This window comes from Dasypus novemcinctus, chromosome 17 (genome assembly GCF_030445035.2).
Source record: "Dasypus novemcinctus isolate mDasNov1 chromosome 17, mDasNov1.1.hap2, whole genome shotgun sequence".
Taxonomy (NCBI): domain Eukaryota; kingdom Metazoa; phylum Chordata; class Mammalia; order Cingulata; family Dasypodidae; genus Dasypus; species Dasypus novemcinctus.
In genome coordinates, this window is record NC_080689.1 from 85,045,594 (window position 1) to 85,067,000 (window position 21,407).

At 38.7% G+C, this 21,407-nt stretch overlaps 2 gene segments (V, D, J or C); both read right to left on the reverse strand.

Annotated features, from left to right (window-relative positions):
- Positions 1-21,407, reverse strand: part of LOC131273790 (immunoglobulin kappa variable 3-20-like) — a 126,316-nt gene that overhangs the window by 66,025 nt on the left and 38,884 nt on the right.
- Positions 14,397-15,109, reverse strand: LOC131273791 (immunoglobulin kappa variable 3-20-like). The segment is given in 2 exon segments: positions 14,397-14,830; positions 15,007-15,109. Coding segments are annotated over 2 exon segments (483 nt in total).

The window sequence follows — 21,407 nt, forward strand, 5'->3', positions numbered from 1 at the left end:
TCTTTTTAAAAAATTAAAACAATATATTTAAGAAAATAAAAGAAAGCAGACCAATATGTCAATCCCTCAATATTATTGCAGCTAACTATGAATCTTATTCTTTAAAAATTATAACTTAGTGCTGGCCATAGGTTCTGAGGGGAGGGTTAGGGAAGACTAGAATAAAGGGAACACAAGGCATTTTTAAGGCATTAGAATTGTTCTGCATGATCTTGAAATAATGGATACAGGCCATTTTAAATTTCACCAAAACCTATAGAAATATATGGTCCAAAATGTAAACCATAATATGAACTATTGACCAGGGTTAGTATCAATGCTTCAATATTTGTGCATCAACTGTAACAAATGCACCTTCATGTAAAATATTTTTAATAGGTGGGAGTGGAAAGGGGGGGCATGGGAAACCCCTATATTTTCTATGTGACTGTTCTGTAAAATCTTTCTTTGAATATATATATTTTAAATGAGACACTGTGGGACTATACAGAAGAAAATGTCACAGTGCATGCCAAACAACAGATCTTACAGTGATGAAAGGCAGTGTCAAAAAAGTTTTATGGCAAGATGGCGCCTGAGTGAATGCACCTCACAGTCTCTCCTGCATGGAGGCTGTGGAGTGCGGTTGGAGGCTTGCCAAAGTAGGCTGTTTTGGGAGCTTGCAAGGCAGGAGGTGTGTGGATGTGGATTTGGAGAGACAGTGACAGAGGTAGTGCTTGCTAAAGGTAGAATTGTGGGTTGCAGGGACTGAGGTAAGAGGCTGCGGGAAGGTAGGACCCCTTCCCCTCTCCCTAGGGCTGGCTGCCACGGTGTTCCCTGAGAACTGTCCGTGGTGCGGCAGCATTCCTGAACCTTGTGATCACTAGGTGTGTGATCCCAGGACCATGTTCCTAAGCCCCTGCAGCCCACATTCCAGAGACACACATACCCTGAGTCTGCAGTGTGCTGGACTAACCATTCCCCAGTCCAGCACTCCCAGAGGCCCGGGATTGCCCTAGGCCTCAGGTTTTGAACTGACTCCGTGAGTGGGTGGGATTCAGTGGGAGGTGAAACAGTGGGGCCAGGTGAGTACAGGTTCAAATTTCTGGTCACCCCACCCTTTTTTAATTTTAATTAAAAAAATTTTTTTTTGTATTGGAGGAGCATACCACCTGGTTTGGTCACAGCCTGGGAAGAAATGAGTGGTGAATCTACTGAGAAAACCCAATTCACCTAATTACCCTGAGATAGGAAACTTGGTCTGGGAGAAGGTAGAGTGAAAAATCAACTAGCCCTCTCATAGCACACCTAAACGAGAGGGACTCTAGGAGGTGCTTTCCAAGCTTCCAATAGCACACTTGGGGTTCCCAGTGAGGTGGGGTGCTCTCTCTCTGGAAATTAAGAGTTATTGTTTTCTGTGTGGGACTGATTCAATAAGGACCCACTTGAATCTCCTACTGGACCTCTCAGGCAGCTTTCCTGCTGCCTTGGAGAGAGGGAAATGAGGTAGTGAAAAAGGGGAATGTTAGATCCCTAAGTGTTTTTATTTAACTGGAAAGAGGATTCCTTGCTTGAAACTTTGCCTATTATCTTGTTGGTTTTTGTTCCTGTTTTTCCTTCCTCTTTATATCCACAAGGCCCCTTTTTCTTTTTTTCCTTTTTTTCTCTTTTTCTTTTCCTTGCTTACTTCCCCCCTTACTTTACTCCCCTTTTTCTCTTTCTTTTTTCCTCCTCTTTTTTATTCTTTTACATTATTTGCTACAGGAAGCACTTCACATTTGCTATATTTCCTCACCCTCCATTTGCTTTTTTCTGTGTGTATTGATTTTGGCCACCAACACTATCCCCTTTCCTATACATCTTTCTATCCCCCATCTTTTATTGTTTCTCTTACATTGCACCTCTCTTTGTTTGCCCCCTATTTTTCTGACATTTTATTTCTAAGACCTTTGTTCTGTTTTTGTCCTATATTTACTCTTTATATTATTGTCCTTTCTTTTATCTTTCCCTCTCTCCTGAACACACTGGCCTTTTAGTTCACACTATATTCCTCCCCATATTCAATTTTCTGTCTCATTATACATACTCTACTTTTCTTACTGTTATAACTCTACATACATTACATGAGTTTAATATCCATTCTCCTAGATCTCACAATGTTCCTCTGTTAAAATTTAGTAGCAATACCATTATTATTCATTTCTTTTCTTACTCTTTTTGCTTTCTCTGGCCCTAATATTTTCCTTCAAGTGAATTTAGCCAACAACAAGGAAATAGAATAAGAAGAACAAAGTGATAAAGAGAAGACTTAACATGCATGCAAAAACAACTGATTAAATTCCAAACTAGACAAAGAAGCTAAGCAACTGATTAAACCCATCAAGATAAAAACAATGACCAGATGGAACAAAAAACTACAAACCAAACCAATAATTAGGAAGCATGCCTCAATCCAATAAATAAACTAAAAACCAGGAAGAGGAGCAGAACATCAAAAAAGTAATTAAAGCTCTCAAAACACATATTAGGGACAAATTTGATGAAAAGAAGGAAGAGACTAAGAATACAAAGAAAACACTTGGAGAGAATACAGAAGAAATTGCAATCACACACAAGAAGGTAACTGATACGATGGTGATGAACAGCACATTTCAAAAAATCAAGAATACACTCAGCAAATATCAGCAGCAGTAAGCACAATGCACACCAAACAGTATATAGCCAAACAACTCTACCCCAAGACATGTACTTGTCAAGTTATCCAATGCTCAAGACAAAGAGAAAATACTAAAAGCAGCAAGAGAAAAGAAAACCATCACGTACAAACGAGGCTCCATAAGAGTAAGTGCTCATTTCCCATTTGAAACCATGGAGGCAGGAAGGCAACCAAGAATACTCTATCCAACAAAGTTAGCATTCAAAAATGAAGGTGAGTCCAAAATATTCACAGAAAAACAGAAACAATGAAAGTATACCAACAAGAATCCTGCACTTCAAGAAATGCTAAAGGGTATGCCACAGAAAGAAAGAAAAAAACAAGAGAGACAGAGTTGAGGAGAGTGTAAGAGCAACTAAAAAGACAAAAACAGAAAAATAAAATAAGACAAACACAAATCCATAGAAAATATGGCTAATATTGTTGGGGATTTGGGACCGAAGCGTATCACGAATGAAAGAAAGAGAAAAAGGAGAGTGAAAAAAAGAGAAAGAAAGAAAAAGAAAGAAAGAACGTGAGAGCTGGGATCAGGGGGTCTGTCAATAGAGACTCATCAGACAATTTTATAGTTTACAAGCGGCTCAATGTATACCCCAGTCTATGTGACAATAAGCAGCAATACACAGTTAACTATCAGCATTACTCATAGTCTAAGGAATTAAAAAAAATCTTATCTCAAGGTACAAAGTCTAAGTGTTCTATTTACTACAAAAGGTGTGTGCTCATCTTTACTTTCAGCCTTGAACAGCTTCATCCCCTTGCTGGGAACTCTTAATTACTGCATTCCTTACGTTGCAAGCATAGCCATTGAGACAGCATGTCTCTCCTTGTGAGGCCACTGTGTCTCAGTTTCCAACAATTATAAATAATTCATGAAAAGTAATAACACTGACTGTCAATGGATTAAATGCACCTGACTCAAGAGACTCAGATTAGAAATTTGGATAAGGAAATATGACCCATCTATATGCTGTCTATAAGAAACACATCTTAGACCTGGGGATTCAGGGAGATTGAAAGTGAATGGCTGGAAAACAATCTTACAAGCAAACAATAACCAAAAAAGGGCAGGAGTAGCTATATTAATATCAGACAAAATACACTTTAAATGCAAAACAATTGGGAAAGACAAAGAAGGACGCTAAATATTAGTGAAAGGGATAATCCTTCAAGAAGAATGAACAATCATAAATATTTATGCCCCTAACAAGGGCGCCTCCAAATACGTGGGGCAAACACTGGAAAAATTAAGTGAAAGAATAGATGCCTCTACAATTATAGTGAGCGACTTTAATACACCACTATTAACTTTGGACAGAACATCTCAAAAGAGAATCAATAAAGAAACAAAGACTTTGAACAATATATTAGAGGAGCTGGACCTAATAGACATATACAGAACATTACACCCAAATACAGCAAGGTATACATTTTTCTCAAGTGCACACGGATCATTCTCCAAGATATACCACATGCTAGGCCACAGAAAAAATCTCAAGGAATTCAGAAAAATTGAAATCATACAATATAATTTCTCTTACCAGAATGGAATGAAGCTGGAAATCTACAAGGCCCAGAGACCCAGATTTGGCACCAAGATTTGGAAGTTAAACAACACACTCTTAGAAAAACACTGGCGCAAGGAAGAAATCTCAAAAGAAATTAATAAATGTCTTGAAACTAATGAAAATATAACACGACATATCCAAACTTATGGGATGCAGCAAAAGTTGTACTGAGAATGAAATTTACAGCCATAAATTCATACATCAAAAAAGAAGGAAGAGCTAAAATTGAAGAACTAACTGCAAACTTGGAGGAATTAGTAAATAAACAACAAACTAACCCCAAAGGAAGAAGAAAGAAAGAACAAAGATCAGAGCAGAACTAAATGAAATAGAAAATAAGAAAGCACTTGAAAAAATAAACAAAACCAAGAGCTGGTTCTTAGAGAAGATCAATAAAATTGATAAACCCTTAGCTAAACTAACAAAGATAAAAAAGAGAGAAGACGCAAATACACAAAATAAGAAATGAGAAAGGAGATATTACCACTGATCCCATAGAAATAAAGACAACCATAAGAGGATAGTTTGAAAATTTATATGCCAACAAGAAGGACAAATTCTTAGAAACACATAAGCAGCCTACATTGACAAAAGAAGAAATTAACAATCTCAACAAACCAGTCCCAAGTAAAGAGATAAAATCAGTCATTAAAGATCTTCCAACTAAGAAGAGCCTTGGGCCAGATGCCTTCACGGGTGAATTCTACCAAACTTTCTGGAAAGAACTAACACAAGTCTTGCTTAAAATCTTCCAAAAAAAAAAAATCAAAATAGAAGGAACATTGTCTAACTCACTCTACGATGCCAAGATTACTGTAGTACCAAAGCCAAACAAAGACAACACAAGAAAGGTACATTACAGACCTATCTCTCTAAAGAACCTAGACGTGAAAATCCTCATAAAAATACTTTCTAATTGTATTCAACAACACATTTAACAAATTATTCACTATGACGAAGTGGGATTCATTCCTGGTATGCAACGATGGTTCAACATAAGAAAATCAATTAATGTAATACACCACATAAACAGATTGAAGGGAAAAATCACATGATCATATCTATAGATGCAGAAAAAGCATTTAACAAAATACAGCACAATTTTTTGATAAATACATTGCAAAAAATCAGAATAGAAGGAAACTTTCTGAACATGATAAAGAGTATGTATGAAAAACCCACAGCTAACATTATTTACAAAGGTGAAATGCTGAAATCTTTCTCTTTAAGATCAGGAACAAGACAAGAATGACTACTATCATCCCTCCTATTTAACATAGTCTTACAAGGACTTGCAACAAAGCTTCTATAACTTATGAATGAGTTGAGTAAGGTAACATGTTACAAGATCAATGCATAAAAATCAGTAGCATTTCTGTACACCAATAATGAGCAATCTGAGGAGGAAATCAGGAATCAAATACCATTCACAACAGTAAATAAAAAAAAACAATACCTACAAATAAATTTAACTAAAAAGATAAAAGACTTATACACTGAAAACTACACAACATTGTTCAAGGTTATCAAAGAAGACCTAAATAAATGGAAGAATATACCCTGTTCCTGGATAGGAAGACTAAATATCATTAAGATGTCCATCCTACAAAAACTGGTCTACAGATTCAATGCAATCCCAATAAAAACCAACACAGCATTCTTTAATGAACTAGAGAAACTAACTATGAAATTTATTTAGAAAGGAAAGAGGCCCTGAAAAGCCAAAGTCATATTGAAAAAGAAAAATGAAATTGGAGGAACCACACTACTTGACTTCAAAACATACTACAAAGCTACAGTAATGAAAACAGCATGGTTTGGGCACAAGGATAGACACACAGAGCAACAGAACCAAATTGAGAATACAGATATAGATCCCCATATATACAGCTATACGGTATTTTACAGGGCCACCAAATCCTCTCAACTGGAAGAGAATGGCCTCTTCAACAAATGGTGCCTGGAGAACTGGATATCCACATGTAAAGGAATGAAAGAGGATTACCGTCTCACACCTTATACAAAAATCAACTCAAGATGGTTCAAAGACCTAAATATAAGAGCCAAAACAATAAAGACCTTGGAAAGCAATGTAGGAAACCATCTACAGGACTTTGTAATAGGAAATGGCTTCATGAACTTCACACCAAAAGCACGAGCAGCAAAAGAACAAATAGATAAATGGGACTTCCTCAAAATTAAAGCCATTGCACCTCAAAGGAGTTTGTCAGGAAACTGAAAACAGAACCTACACAATGGGAGAAAATATTTGGTAACCATATATCTGATAGGAGACATATCTTGCATATATAAAGAACTCCAATATCTTGAGAAAAAAAAAAGAAAAACAGCCCATTTTAAAAAATGGGAAAAGGATATGAACAGGCACTTCTCCAAAAAAGATATACAATTGGTTAAAAAAACACATGAAAAAATGCTCAAAATCACTGGCTGCTAGGCAAATGCAAATCAAAACAACAATGAGATACCATCTTACTCCCATAAAACTGGCAGCTATCAAAAAATCAGAAGATTGCAATTGTTGGAGAGAATGTGGAGGAGTGGGAACACTCATCCACTGCTGGTGGGAATGCAGAAGGATCCAGTCATTCTGGAGGACAGTTTGGCAGTTTCTCAAAAATATAGCTATAGATTTGCCATATGATCCACCAATTCCACTGCTGGGTATATACCCAGTAGAACTGAAAACAACGACACAACCTGATATGTGCACACCAATATTCATAGCAACACTGTTCACTATTGCCAAAAGTTGGAATCAACCCAAATGCCTATCAACAGATGAATGGATAAATAAAATGCAGTATATACATACAATGGAATACTACTCAGCTACAAGAACAAATACAGTACAAACACATGTGATTACATGGATGAATCTTGAGAACCTTATGTTGAGTGAAGCAACCCAGGCACTGAAGGACAAATACTACATGACCTTCTGATATGAAGTAAGTAAACCAAGCTGTCTCAGATAGCTAGAGACAGGATAACAAACTTAAAAGAAATTGGGGATAGAGGAAGATTGCAAGCTGAATCCTACATGGGTGAAATCTATAATAAGCTGGAGGTAAGTATTTGTACAGGAAGGGATAAAATGGGGGCGTATTGAAAACTTTGGGTGGGGCTTTGTAGGCGTCAGTGGGGCTAGGGATGGGAGGATGGGTCAGATGGCCCAAGAAATTGGGGGGATGATGGAGGGAACATATGAAAATATGAGATTTTCAGGTATGTGGTTGAAATTACAATATAGAGAAAACTCTTTAGAAAATAAAATACAGAAGATTACCTGTTTAAGATGCTTAAGGGAGGCTTTGTGACATGGGGCAAGCTTCTAGGTAGTGTGTGAGTGCTAATTTTGTCATAATGGGTTATATCATTGGGTGGAGACCCATAAAATGAAAGTGAAGGTACACCCACATCCTGGGGAGGACTAATGTTCTCAAACAGAGGGAATTGTATCTCTTGAGAGAATTGGTGGTTCACAATGGGTTAGGGCAGTCGAGTATGTCAAGCTCTTAACATTGTTGCAAGTATCTTTGTGATTGTCATGGTGGCCCTGTGGGGAGGGGGAAAGAGGGTTGAATACATGGAATCAGGGTTACTGTGGGGCAATAGAAGTTTTCCACAAGATCATGCAATGATGAATATAGGACATGTTAAATTATACCAAAATGTATAAAAGCCTCTACGCTAAAATGTAAACCATACTGTAAAACATAAGGAAACTAAAAATTTAGAAAAATGTATAGTCTAAAATACAAACCATAATGTAAACCCAATCGGAACCATGTTTGAAAGCTATTGTTTCAATATCTGTACGTCAACTCCAGCAAATATAATATGAACATGTAAAAAGATCATTGTTGGGGAAGGAAGAAAGAGTTTGATGTTGGATATGTGGTAGTACCATATTTTGTATATGTGAATTACTGTGATCTAAAAATTTGTGAAGACAAACTTAATACTCAGAAAAAAAGAAAAGAAAGGATGTAGACAATGAGGAAGAAATGGAAGAAATTTCCTTGCCACTCTACATACAGGGCAACAATTACAGCAGTGATGAAAAGCAAAATGCCAGAAACAAAGCTTTTAATTTTTTAATTTTTTGATACCCAATTTATTTTTCTTTATTTCATTTTTCTAAATTGCTGTCTATTCTATATCTAACCTTTAAACCCATCACTATATTCCATTTTACTCTTAATGGAACCTGGTAATATATTGAGCTTTCTTTCTGAAGAAGTTTTAGATCACAGAGAGGTTCAACTATGGTGGGGGAGGAGCACTCGTGTGGGGTGTTATTGGTGGGGGGCACATGGTTGGGAGGGAGTTCTCCAGGACATGTATACAGGGTACGTAGAAAGGTTTGGATACTTTCATAGTGGTTATAGTTGGAAATGACAGATGAGAGAGTGTTGAGTTCCTGGCCAGGGGAGCTCTATCACATTCACCAATGGAACAGCAACAATCCCCTAAGTGCACTGTCCAAGAACAACAAAGACGGATTGTCCAACTATGAGCCCTTGATACTGATGGCTCCAATTATGAGCCTGTGTGCCTGAAATATGACTATGCCTAGAGCTGCATGGTGCCTAAGAGTTACCTCCTGAGAGCCTCCATTTTGCTCAAATATGGTCACACTCTAAGCCAAACTCAGCATGTAGATGCATTGCCTTCATGACAGCTTGAGACATGACTCCTGGGGTTGAGCCTCCCTGGCACAGAGGGATTACTACAAAACACCAACTGATGATGTAACTAGAAAAAGAACTTGATTAAAGGGGTCAACTCAGACTTGCAAAATATCTCAGCCTAGATGTAATATCAAGTGTTAAAAACTACTTTTTGACTTTGGGTAAAAGGGGGAAATGGAAAGGATAAGTGAGTTTATATGGCTATGAGTCTCCAAAAAGAGCCGGGAGGTTATCAGAGGGGCCACCCTTATGCACACCTCAGCAGAGACCCAGGGACAGATAAAGTAGATACTAACTCAGGTATTGGTTCTTCTGAGGGCCACAGAGACCCACAGGTTCTGTGGTAATGGCAGATGGAGTTCAGTGCCATATCAGTTGTCCCTACTTTGGAGTTTGTGTTTCTGTGTGATGGAGCTGGACTCAGAAGTGATCTTTGTTCACAAACCAGGAGATTTTTGAGAACATTATATTATCAAAAATACTACCAGTTGAGCTGAAAGGGACAATAAGAGGGCAAGATAAGAAGACCATGGAATTACAAAATTCTATAAACTGATAAAACTATGAACTTTCAAAAACCCTTTGAAGAAAAACAAATTGAGATACCTTACTTTGCCAGACAGCTATCTTAGGTAGTACAGAATGGGATGGCTTGAAAACTAGGAATTTATAGGCTCACAGTTTTTAGATTAGGAGAAGCCACTACTGAGAAAGTAGCAAGGCAATGTTTTCTCCCCAAACTCTATAACATTCCAGTACTGGCTACCAGAGATCCTTGAGGCTCCTTGGCTATTATCTCTGCCTTGCTTTCATAGCAATGTCCTCTCCTTTCTCTTCTGGTTTCTGTTGACTTCTATCTTCTGGCTCCTCCCTGTGGCTTCTCTTTCTTTGAATGACTTTATCATGCTTATAACAGAATCCAATGATCTGGATTAAGGCTCCTTTCAATTAGATGGGCCACACCTTACCTCAAATAACATATTCCTGGTCCTATCTACAATGTGCCCACACAGACAGGAATACTGGCAATGATTAAGAATGTGTATATAATTCAATCTCACCAGATAAGACAGAGGCCAGCTCTTCAGGGAGAGTTATAACAAACATGGGCTCAGAGACCAGAGACCTGGGTACAGAAACCAAAGCCCGAGGTCCAGAGGACAGAGATGTGTCACCAAGGACAATACGTAGGCCATAGAGATGACTCCAGGCAATGAACCTAACAGAACTTCAAGATTTCAAAATTGCTTGGGAGCTGTGCTTCCTTTCTTCCTTTCATCCTCTCCCTTTTGGAATTAAGATGTCTGCAACATTTATACTATGCCTGCCCCACCAGGGTATATTAGAATCATTAAATTCTTTTCTAATTGCTGGTCTACAGAGAGAAATGAATTTATGCCAGATTGGATCCTACTGAGAATGTAATAAATACCTAATTTAGATGATTTAGATGGTGACTTGTGACTGTTCGGGAGATGATATTCAGATGAGTTTTGGGAAGTGAGTTGAGGCTATAATTTGTTTAGATATTTGGGAATGTTGGGATGAGGACAAGGTATTTTGCATGTGGGATAAATGGGCATCATTGGGGTTGAAAGAAACACACTATACACTGAATACCCACCTGAAAATACCTTGTCTTAAATCCTGGTGCCCATGCATGTTTCCTCATATGAAATATTCATCATACTTTATTTAATCTGAGATGGAGAGATCATCCTGGGATTTCAGATTAGGCAAAAATGCAATCACATGTATTCCTATAAAAGGGATGCAGGATAATTTGACAGACTAACATAAAAATGTAAGAGAGAAAAGAGCATAGAGTAATTTGAAGATGCTGGACTTGAAAGCTGGAGTAATGAAGTCCCAAAACAAAAAATTCTGGCAGCCTCCATGGGCTGGTAGAGTCATGGAATATATGCTTCTGAAGACCTCCCAGAAGTGTGGCCTTTAAAATCTTTGATTCCAGCCTTGGGATACTGATTTTAATTTACCAGCTCCCAAAACTGTGAGTGACTTGAATTCTATTATTATGAGTTATCAAGTTTCTTTTCAATTTGTTGAAGCAGCCACAGAAAGCTAATTTAATCATTAATAATTGATTAATAATTGTGGGATTTTTAAAAGAGATATGAAAAGATTATTAATCATTGGAAACGAGGATTTTCTTTGTATCAGGTTTGGCTCATAGCCTGTTATGTGTGTTGAGTGTGTTGACTCATTTTGCCTCATGACATCCTCACAAAACAGGAACAATTATAATATACACTTTATATCTGAGAAAAACCTTCACACTGAGAGGTTAAGTAATTTAATTGAGGACACATGGGCAGAAAGTGTCAAAGATGTACCAGAAAAATAACTAAATATATACTTGAAGGGAAAGGGTCATGGGGAGATTTGCACGCATTTATAATTAGGATTAGAATAAAGGGGAATGGCCACTAATAGGAAAAGAATGACAGAGAGAGATAATTTTCTTTATTTTCTTTATTTTCAAATGAGAAGGAATAAAGGATAAAGACATTGAGCTCGGCCCGTAAAATACAATCAGGGACATGAAGCAGAAGGGCCTGCCCCAAAAGAGGGTCCAGTAGATAAGGAGGGAGAGTGACACTAGACCTTCAGAGGAGAGTCTGAACCTGCACTGGCGAGGATTATACCTTTATGTCGTATGGGGAGAACAATAGCAGGGACCAGAGGAAGGGAAGGAGAGTGAGAAGGAGTCAAAATAGGAAAGTTTAAATAAAGGAGGCACAGGATAGAAGTAGTTGATCCATCAGGGAATAAAACACTCTGAAATGGGCTTTCATTTCATCCTTGGAAGCATACAAATAGCCATCAGAAGAATCTAGAATTAGTCTTCCAGGTGGTAAAAGACATGTGGTGCAGTCAACCCAAAGTCAGGCTGATGGCCAGCTAAGGGACATGTGAAGGAGATCAAACACAATTGAGTGTAGAACACCCAGGACTCAGGGCCCTGCCAGATAACTACACACCAAGAGTAGGCCCAGATGAGCCAGTGAGGCCTCCATATGAACAGAATGCACAGCTCCCAAAAACTCACCAGTTAAGGCTTTATAATACTGGTTTTGGGCATGATATCTTGCATGACAGTAGCTAACTGATATGTTTTCATCTTTTCAATTCCTATTCATTCTATGCCACAGTCTCCTCCCTAGACCTGATTTATTTTTTAACCTAGCACTAAAAAATGGCATAGTGTATATTTTTCATATATGTTTTTTTCTCATCAACTACAATGATAGGAGGGATCTTTGCAACTAAGAGAGGAACCACTTAATACATGTTTCTTGATTGAATGCATGATGTGGATTCAATGAATAAAATACTTCTTATTACTAAGACTAAGAGCAGTTATATATGTCAGAGAGTTTGGTGTGTTCGCCCCTGGTTTTATGAGACATTTGGTGAAACTAAATTTCATCCACCAACATATGATGAAATTTCAGAAATAATACTAGAATATCCAGAGTATTTACACTAGCACATTGAGAATAATGTTTTAATTAAAGTTTATCCAGGGAAGCAGATGTGGCTCAACTGACAGAGTACCTGCCTACCACTTAGGAGGTGCAGGGATCAAACCCAGGCCCCTGGGCCCCTGGGGTGAGCTGGCCCATGTGCAGTGCTGATGGGCAAAAGGAGCATCAAGCCACGCAGGGGTGTCCACCATGTAGGGGAGCTCAATGCACAAGGAGTGCTTCCTGAAAAGAGCCACACATGCAAAAACAGCACAGCCTACCTAGGAGTGGCAATACACGCACAGAGAGCTGATGGAGCAAGATGATGCAACAAAAAGAGACAGATTCCTGGTACCACTGATAAGAATACAAGCAGACACAGAAGAATACACAGCAAATGGATGCAGAGAGCAGACAGGGAGGGGGGTGAGAGAAGCAAAATAAATTTTAAAAATAAATTAATAAATAAATGAATAAATAAAAGTTTATCCAAAGTGTTTAGGTTACAGCAGACTTAAGAACTATGAATTTCTTCAGTGCCAAAGGATGGTAAGAGAAAAAGTTGACAATTGGTGAAAGAGTTCAGGAGGAAAGTTGTCACACATTTCTAGAAGGTTAAAGTTGAAGAATTAGAGAGTTGCCATGAAAGAATGAGAATAGCTGAAAGAGACGGAGAAAAGAAAAAGGGCTTTACAAAAGGAGGCAGATTTTCAGTTATTCTATAAATATTTGGATATAGACTATTGTAGTTAGCCAGGCTGAAGTGGGCTGGCTTCCACAAGAGGTATTTATTAACTTACAAGCTTACAATTTTGAGGCTGAGAAAAATGTCTAAATCAACGCATCATCAGACAATGCTTTCTTTCCAAAGACCAGCTGCCAGTGAAGCTGGAATCCTCTGTCACATGGCAAGACACGTGGCATCTGCTTGTTACTTCTGTAACTTCCAGGTTTCATTGCTTCAGATTCTTGCTGCCATGGCTTTCTCCTTCTTTGTCTGAATCTTATTCTCTAATAAAAGACTCAAGTAAAGGGACTGAGACCCACAGTGGTCCAGGCATGAACTTAAGTAACCTACTCAAAGATTTCCACTACAATCGGTTACATCCACAGAATAGATTCCCCTTAAGATCCTCCTTTACTGAGGTCCACCCTGCTTCACACCATCAAATACATATATATTCTATTTGCATTATTTTTCTTTTTTAAATAGATGGAACATACAACATTAAGTAATGTTGTAAAGACTAAAATTATATACGTGTCATTTCAAATATATTGGAACAAGATGAAATAAACACAGACCATATAGCAATATGGAAAACATTCAATTTTTGGCAAGTTTTATGGTTCAACTATTTTTAAAGGGAACTATAGAAATAGGGTGACAATCGCAGAATATGAAGCTCACTGGAAAATTTTATACCCAAACTGCAATCAACATATGTCATTGGCTGAGCATCCTCCCTTATAACCTAAGCATTCTTCAATGAGTATAGCATATTAAGGCACCGGCAATTACTATTTGATGGCAATAGGAAATTAAAATAGTTATCTAAATTTAAAAAAGATGGAACAGTAGCAAATCAAGTCATCTTTTGTGACACTGAAAAGAAAGGCTTGGATGGCAATGTGTCCAGGGAAGAAAGAGTAAGGGAGGAAAATGACCTTCCACAGGGGAAGTTTTGCTTATGAAGGATCAAGGATTTAATCTTGGGAAGGACCAGAGTTGGAGGAAGAAGGCAGAGAAGGAAGAAGATGGAAGGGATAAGGAAAGAAGATGATAAATTTTTAAACATTAAGGAGGTACAATGAAGAGAGAATCAATCCATCAGGTTATAAAGTTTAAAAGACCCCAGCCTAGAGTGTCAATTCACCCTGTTACTTGAACTGGCTAAGAGAAAAAAAAATTCAGTGGTACAGTCCCCTAAAGAATGTGGTTTCTCAGTCTGATGGAGGAAGCAAACATACTCAATTTGAAGAGGAAGCAGCTGATGCTGCAAGACTCACTGTCCCACACCCCTGGGGAGGAGGTTTGTGTTCGAGGCTGAAGCACTGTGGGAGGATAGCTGCTACCTTGCTGACAGTAATAATCTCCCAGATCTTCAGGCTGGAATCTGCTGATGGTGAGAGTGAAATCTGTCCCAGACCCACTGCCACTGAATCGATCAGGGACCCCAGATGGCCGGTTGGATGCACTATATATGAGCAGTTTAGGAGCCCGTCCTGGTTTCTGCTGGTACCAATGTAAGTAGCTGCTGGAAACACTCTGACTGGCCTTGCACTTGAGGGTGACGGTCTCTCCTGCAGATGCAGCCACAGAGCCTGGAGACTGGGTCATCACGATGTCCCCACTGGCACCTGCAGTCAGAAAAGAACATTGATCGTGCATTATGTCACAAATGTATGAAATAAATATCTAAATGTAGGTTTTCTTATTTATATTCAGATCTGCTTTAGATGAAATGGTTTGCTCACTCTGCATGTTAAAACAATTCCCCAGTTTTATAAAGATAATACTCTTCTAAACCTCTCACCTGAGGCCCAGAGCACCAGGAGGATGAGCATTTGGGAATGTGACATCATCTTGCTCACTCGTCTGATGCACTAAGGCCTCATCTCCACGGAACCTGCATTAATAGTGCTCTGAGCAAACAACCAAGTCCCAGATGAGTCTATGCAAATCAATAGAAAATATAAAGTCACAACGTACCTGTGCAGTGAGTTGTAAAGATAAATAATGGAAGGGGATAAAAATATCATGACCACAGGAAATGTAACTACAGTCTGGCAAAAGTTGAGAAATCAACTTAACAACCAAAATTTTCAACAATATTTAGCACAATTAGGAAAATGAAATATTTTATCAACAATTATACTGTTTCAAATCAACTGCACTCATCTTGAAAACAAAAGGAATTTGCAATGAAATACATGCATCTGTAAGTGTAATATCATAAATTAATTAAATGTTATAAATATGGTGCCAAAACCTAGGTGGAATATGTTCATATCATTGGATAGATTAAGATGTAGAGCAAGTGTTCTGTATCTATCTCAGTCTATTCTTAATTTTAAACAGATATTTGAAGCTCTTCTTCAACATCCCAAAGGAACCTCACTTAATATATCCAAAACAAGCTATCTGTATTGCCCTTAATACCGTATTACTGGGAAACGGTCTTTGGCCCAGTGGTTAGGGCATCCGTCTACCACATGGGAGGGCCGCGGTTCAAGCCCCGGGCCTCCTTGACCCGTGTGGAGCTGACCCATGTGCAGTGCTGATACACGCAAGGAGTGCCGTCCCACACAGGGGTGTCCCCCGCGTAGGGGAGCCCCACGCACAAGGAGTGCACCCATAAGGAGAGCCGCCCAGCGTGAAGGAGGGAGCAGCCTGCCGAGGAATGGCGCCGCCCACACTTCCCGTGCAGCTGATGACAACAGAAGCGGACAAAGAAACAAGACGCAGCAAGGGGACACAGAAAACAGACAACTGGGGGAGGGGAGGGGAATTAAATAAATAAAAATAAATCTTAAAAAAAAAAAAATACCGTATTATTCCCAGAAATGAGTCACCAAATACTTATAAGTCACCCTTAGGACTATCATTTTTTTCTTTCTTTATTTTTTTAATGTTATATTCAAAAAAATATGAGGTCCCCATATACCTCTTTTCCTCCTCTCCCCACTCCTCCCCCCATAACAACAACCAGGGAGAGGACTATCATTTAAGTGGACCACTTTCTAAACTCATTAGTGATTTGGAGACCTGAAGTGTAACACCTCCACCTAGTGGTCGTAGGTAAAATGGCTTAAGCTCCCAAGGTCTGATAGAGCATTTCTTCATTTATTCCTACCCAAAACTAATACTTTAAGAATTATGCAAATGACAATATCATGAACACTTCTAGGCATAGGACATTAAATTATGAACAAGTGGAATGATTCATTTTACTGAGAGGTTATACAATAAACAAGTAACCTTTCTGCAGCCATTTCTAACCTGCTTCTTTGAGATTTCCTCCTCTGAGCTAAGCTGCTTCTCAGGAAAGGTAGGGCCATGTGAACCTGGTCCATTTCAGGATCAACCCTCTGCACGAACAGTCAGAGGTAAGAGAAAATTTAGGACACTTTAACAATTGTATGGGTAAAAAATTCTTTCACTATCATGAGTATAACTTTTCCTGCAGACTTTTTCAAAAGTTCCTAAGAGGTTTTCCTTGATGGGGAATGTCCTAAGGCATGTATTGTTCTAATTCTAATTAATAAGTTCATTTTCTGTAGTTTGTCTCCTTATGAGCACTTTACCTTAGGAGCGGGTCCCCTCCCAGCATTGAGGAGGTGTACTACAGATGCCACATCATCAGGGAGGGCATTCCTTCTCATCTACTTTCCACCCTGTTCTTAGAACACCAAGTATCTGTGTTTACAAATGTTAATAATTAATTCAGGTTTGCTCTTTCCACCCATGTATTTTTTCCTCCTCTTCCATGAAGTTGCATTTAATATACATTCTTAAGTTTGCTTATTTTGCTCGAATTTCTACTACTTAATTGATAGGTTTCCTGCATTCGTGCAATATAATTTCCTTCCCATTCTTACACACATTCAAAAATTTAAAGTCATCATAGATGACAGGGTGATATAAAAAAGGATGTGTCATGCAGCGTAACTGGCCCAGAGGGGTCCACCTAAAATGAGGAAATATTGTCTTCAGGTAGGGGACAGTTGGCCTAAGGTGTGAAAGGAGGAGGGGGCTGTCCTTTAAAGCCCAGGGAAGAGCACTTCAGAAAATGAACAGGACTTGGGAAAAGATGGTCCTAGGTATTTAAGAAAGACTAAAGAAACAGAGTGTGAAAGCAGAACAGGCATGGTCCAAGGGGAACATTAATTCAATGAAAAGTTTGAAGCTTAGGTTATGTACCATGAGAATCCATGGAACAAGAGTTACAATTATTTTTTCATTTTATCAGGTAGTTCTGAGTCCTTTTACAACCAGTAACACTCCGAAGATGCAGACACAGTGGAAGTCTGTAACATTTCAGTGAAGCTGGGAAACTAGCTTTTCTATCATCTCCTTCACTGAAGTCATATAATGATTTTTAAAATTTTGGAATTTATACTTCTCAGTGTGACAGAGATGGACTCTGTTGTGGTTTCCCTACACATGGCTCTACTATCCCCTCTATTTGAACTTAGAGTTAGGACTAGAGCTGATAGGTGTATGCCCAAAAGACAAATCTTTGGGCTGTCCATGGGCCAGTTATAACTGTTTATCTCAACTTTTAGAAACACCTATTCTACATTTCATTGGACTCACTCAGGACAACTAACAAGGAGATGATGATGGACAAAGAACATCTCAAGGAACAAGGCAAGTCTGCAACTGCAAGCAAGATAGTCCTGTCCATCTGCCCCATAGGATCTAATCCCACTCACAATTGGAGGCAGAGTCGGCATAGCCATCCAAGAATCCTCAGGATTGGAGAATGAATGATGGACTAGAATAGACTTATTCTACTATAGACGTGATTCCAGCAATGGAAGAATTTTTTTCTCATTGATGTGGAGGAAGTGGGCACAGGAGTTTCTGAGAGAAGGGAGAGGGAAAAACAGATGTCCTATGTGGGCATTTTCAGGACATGAAAATCATCCTGAATGACATTGCAAAGATAGATACAGGACATTGTATACCTTGTCATAATTTACAAAATTGTAGTGTAAGCTACAATGTAAACTAAAATTCATGCCTACTGGCAATGTTCAAAAATGTGTTCATCAATGATAACAAATGTACCACAAAAACAAAGGATGCTGTTAATGTGTGAAAATGTCAAAGGGGTAGGGAGCAATATTTTTTATATAACATTTGTGTAATATACATATTTTTAAAAAATTTTAAAATATAAAAATGAGGTAGGCTCATTTTAAAGATTTAATTAATTTTTGCTTTTCTCACATTCATTTTTCTTTTTTTATTGCTGCCTAAAAAGGTTTTGTGAACTAAGTGCTGGTAGGAAACAATAAAATAGTCACAAAGGACCTCATACACTAAATGACAGAGCCACTCTAGCAAGGGAATTTACATTGCAATTTATTAATTCCATGGCAGGACTCCTGTGTCTCTTCTCCAGCAAATATTTGACATTTGTCTAACCTATAATTGCCCATGTTTGCCACTATTGACACCTAGTCCAACTTGGCATCTTCGTGCATCAAGGTGGACAGCACAGACCAAGGTAGTGTACCCAAGAAAATGCGGGTTTCAGATGCATCAAATATTACACCCAACATCTTCTGAGATTAGATGGAGTTAGCTTTCCCAAGATGATAAGGAAAAGGGCCAGGAAGACAAGGAGGGTTGATACAGGCCTCTCTGATTTAACCACAAGGTAGAGTGACAGTTCTGTTCTCTACACTGGGAAATCATTAATTAAGACTGTAGCAGACAGTGGACTTGGCCCAGTGGTTAGGGCATCCATCTACCACATGGGAGGTCCACAGTTCAAACCCTGGGTCTCCTTGACCAATGTGGAGCTGGCCTATTTGCAGGGCTGATGCACACAAGGAGTGCCATGCAACTCAGGGGTGCCGCCCACATAGGGAGCCCTGTGCACAAGGAGTGTGTCCCATAAGGAGAGCTGCCCAGCGAGAAAGAAAGTGCAGCCCGCACAAGAATGGTGCCACACACAGGGAGAGCTGACACAACAAGATGACGCAACAAAAAGAAACACAGATCCCCATGCCGCTGAAAACAACAGAAGTGGACAAAGAAGATGCAGCAAATAGACATAGGGAACACACAACCAGGTGGAGGGGGGAAGGGAGAAAAATAAATAAATAAATTTTTTAAAAAAAGACTGTAGCAGAAACTAGAAGCAAAAATATAAGCATTTAATAAAACCACAATGCCTTTTTAAAATTTTAGCTATTAATGACACTTTCTAGGTAATAAAAAACTTGGAAGAAATGTTAACCTGGAAAGTACACTACAGCAATTTATATAAAGATAGACTTTTTCAGGTATTTTTTTTTTTAAAGATTTATTTATTTATTTAATTTCCCCCCCTCCCCTGGTTGTCTGTTCTTGGTGTCTATTTGCTGCGTCTTGTTTCTTTGTCTGCTTCTGTTGTCGTCAGCGGCATGGGAAGTGTGGGCGGCGCCATTCCTGGGCAGGCTGCTCTTTCTTTTGACGCTGGGCGGCTTTCCTCACGGGCGCACTCCTTGCGCGTGGGGCTCCCGCATGTGGGGGACACCCTTGCGTGGCACGGCACTCCTTGCGCGCATCAGCACTGTGCATGGCCAGCTCCACACGGGTCAAGGAGGCCCGGGGTTTGAACCGCGGACCTCCCATATGGTAGACGGACGCCCTAACCACTGGGCCAAAGTCCGTTTCCCATTCAGGTATTCTTGAGGAGAGAAGTTTGAGGAATCCACAAAAGAACTCGATTCCTGAAAATTCACAAATTACATAATCATCTAAGATCCTGGCACTTCAAATTACCTGAATATTAGAATTAGGTGTGAAAATGGTTGAAAATATTAATTGTAAGCCACATTTGGACAAACTAGTCAGAATATTCACAATTGGATTATGGGAATCTGTTCTGAGCAAAGTCACTAAATTTATAGCTTGTCTGCACATGACCATGAATAGGCATTTAGAAACTAATGCTGCAACATAAGCTGTCCCAATGACATCGAAGACAAAATCAAATGTTTTGAGCAAGATTTTATGAAGATTGAGATAAATAGAGCATAGCATGATAATCATTATATTTATCTTAATAGCAAAGAAATGACAACCTGGTTAAGGATTGAAACAATGTAGATGTGATTTTGAAATTAAAGATCAATCTCTGACTTTATTGTGACTTTGGCAAAAAGCAGGAATATGTGGAGTATTCAAGAGAAGAACAGGTAAAAAAAATAGGTTGCATCAGGAACTAGAGGATTCTGAAATGTGAGGATATTTTTTTTTTATCATAAAGATACAGGACATAATACACTGAGAAGGAACAGCCACCTGTAGAACCTGAAAATGAAGAGTGTCGAAATGTGATCTTAGTGCCAGGCAATGTTCAAATATTTTAAATCATGTTAAAAATAAACATCATAATTGAGCGATCAAGGTCATAGGGAAATCAGTACTCATTTATTGATAGGTATATTTACAAAATAGAGTGGTTCTTAGTAGGAGTATGAAAGAATGAGATGATTGCCCGTCTTTTGTGTATTGCTTCCTTTTTTTTAAATAAATGAATTTTATGGATACATGTCAATAAAGCATGAATCCATCCAAAGTGTACAATCAAACTTATATGGTATAAATTACATTTAGCCTGATTTTTGCATATTAATCCTATATCCTAACACTCTACTGAAATTGTTTATTAACTCTAGCTAGGAACAAATATTCATGACCACTGTAGCTTCATTTCTGTAACTGGTCACATAGCAAAGTACATATTGATCACTACATTCTTTCACTACCTATTCCATGTTCCCTTCAGCTTCACCCAGCACCTCAGCTGGCTGTGTTTCTCTGTCTGATGGGATGACTCAAGCCTTCATTCCTGAAGATTCTGGGCCATTGATAGTCATTCCTGGGGTGACTTGTTGCAATTTTCCATTCACTTTGATCACAGAGCATAATAATACTAGGAGGTGTCCAAGTCATCTGCATCCAGAAAACTATTCCTTACCACCATTGTGTAGTAGCAGTCTTTTTCCTCTTGGTAGGATTAATCTCCCAGCCAGTATGGTAATTCCCTCTTTCTCTTTTGATTAAGAGGCAAGACAAGACCAAAGTGTGCAGGCTGCAGTCTTACCATCAAGATCAATGGAATCGTGTTTGTGTTTCCTGGTGGAAGCACTCCTCCTTTGGGACTAAGACCTGAAAACCAGTTGAGCTTAAGTTTGCAGGGACAGGAAACAA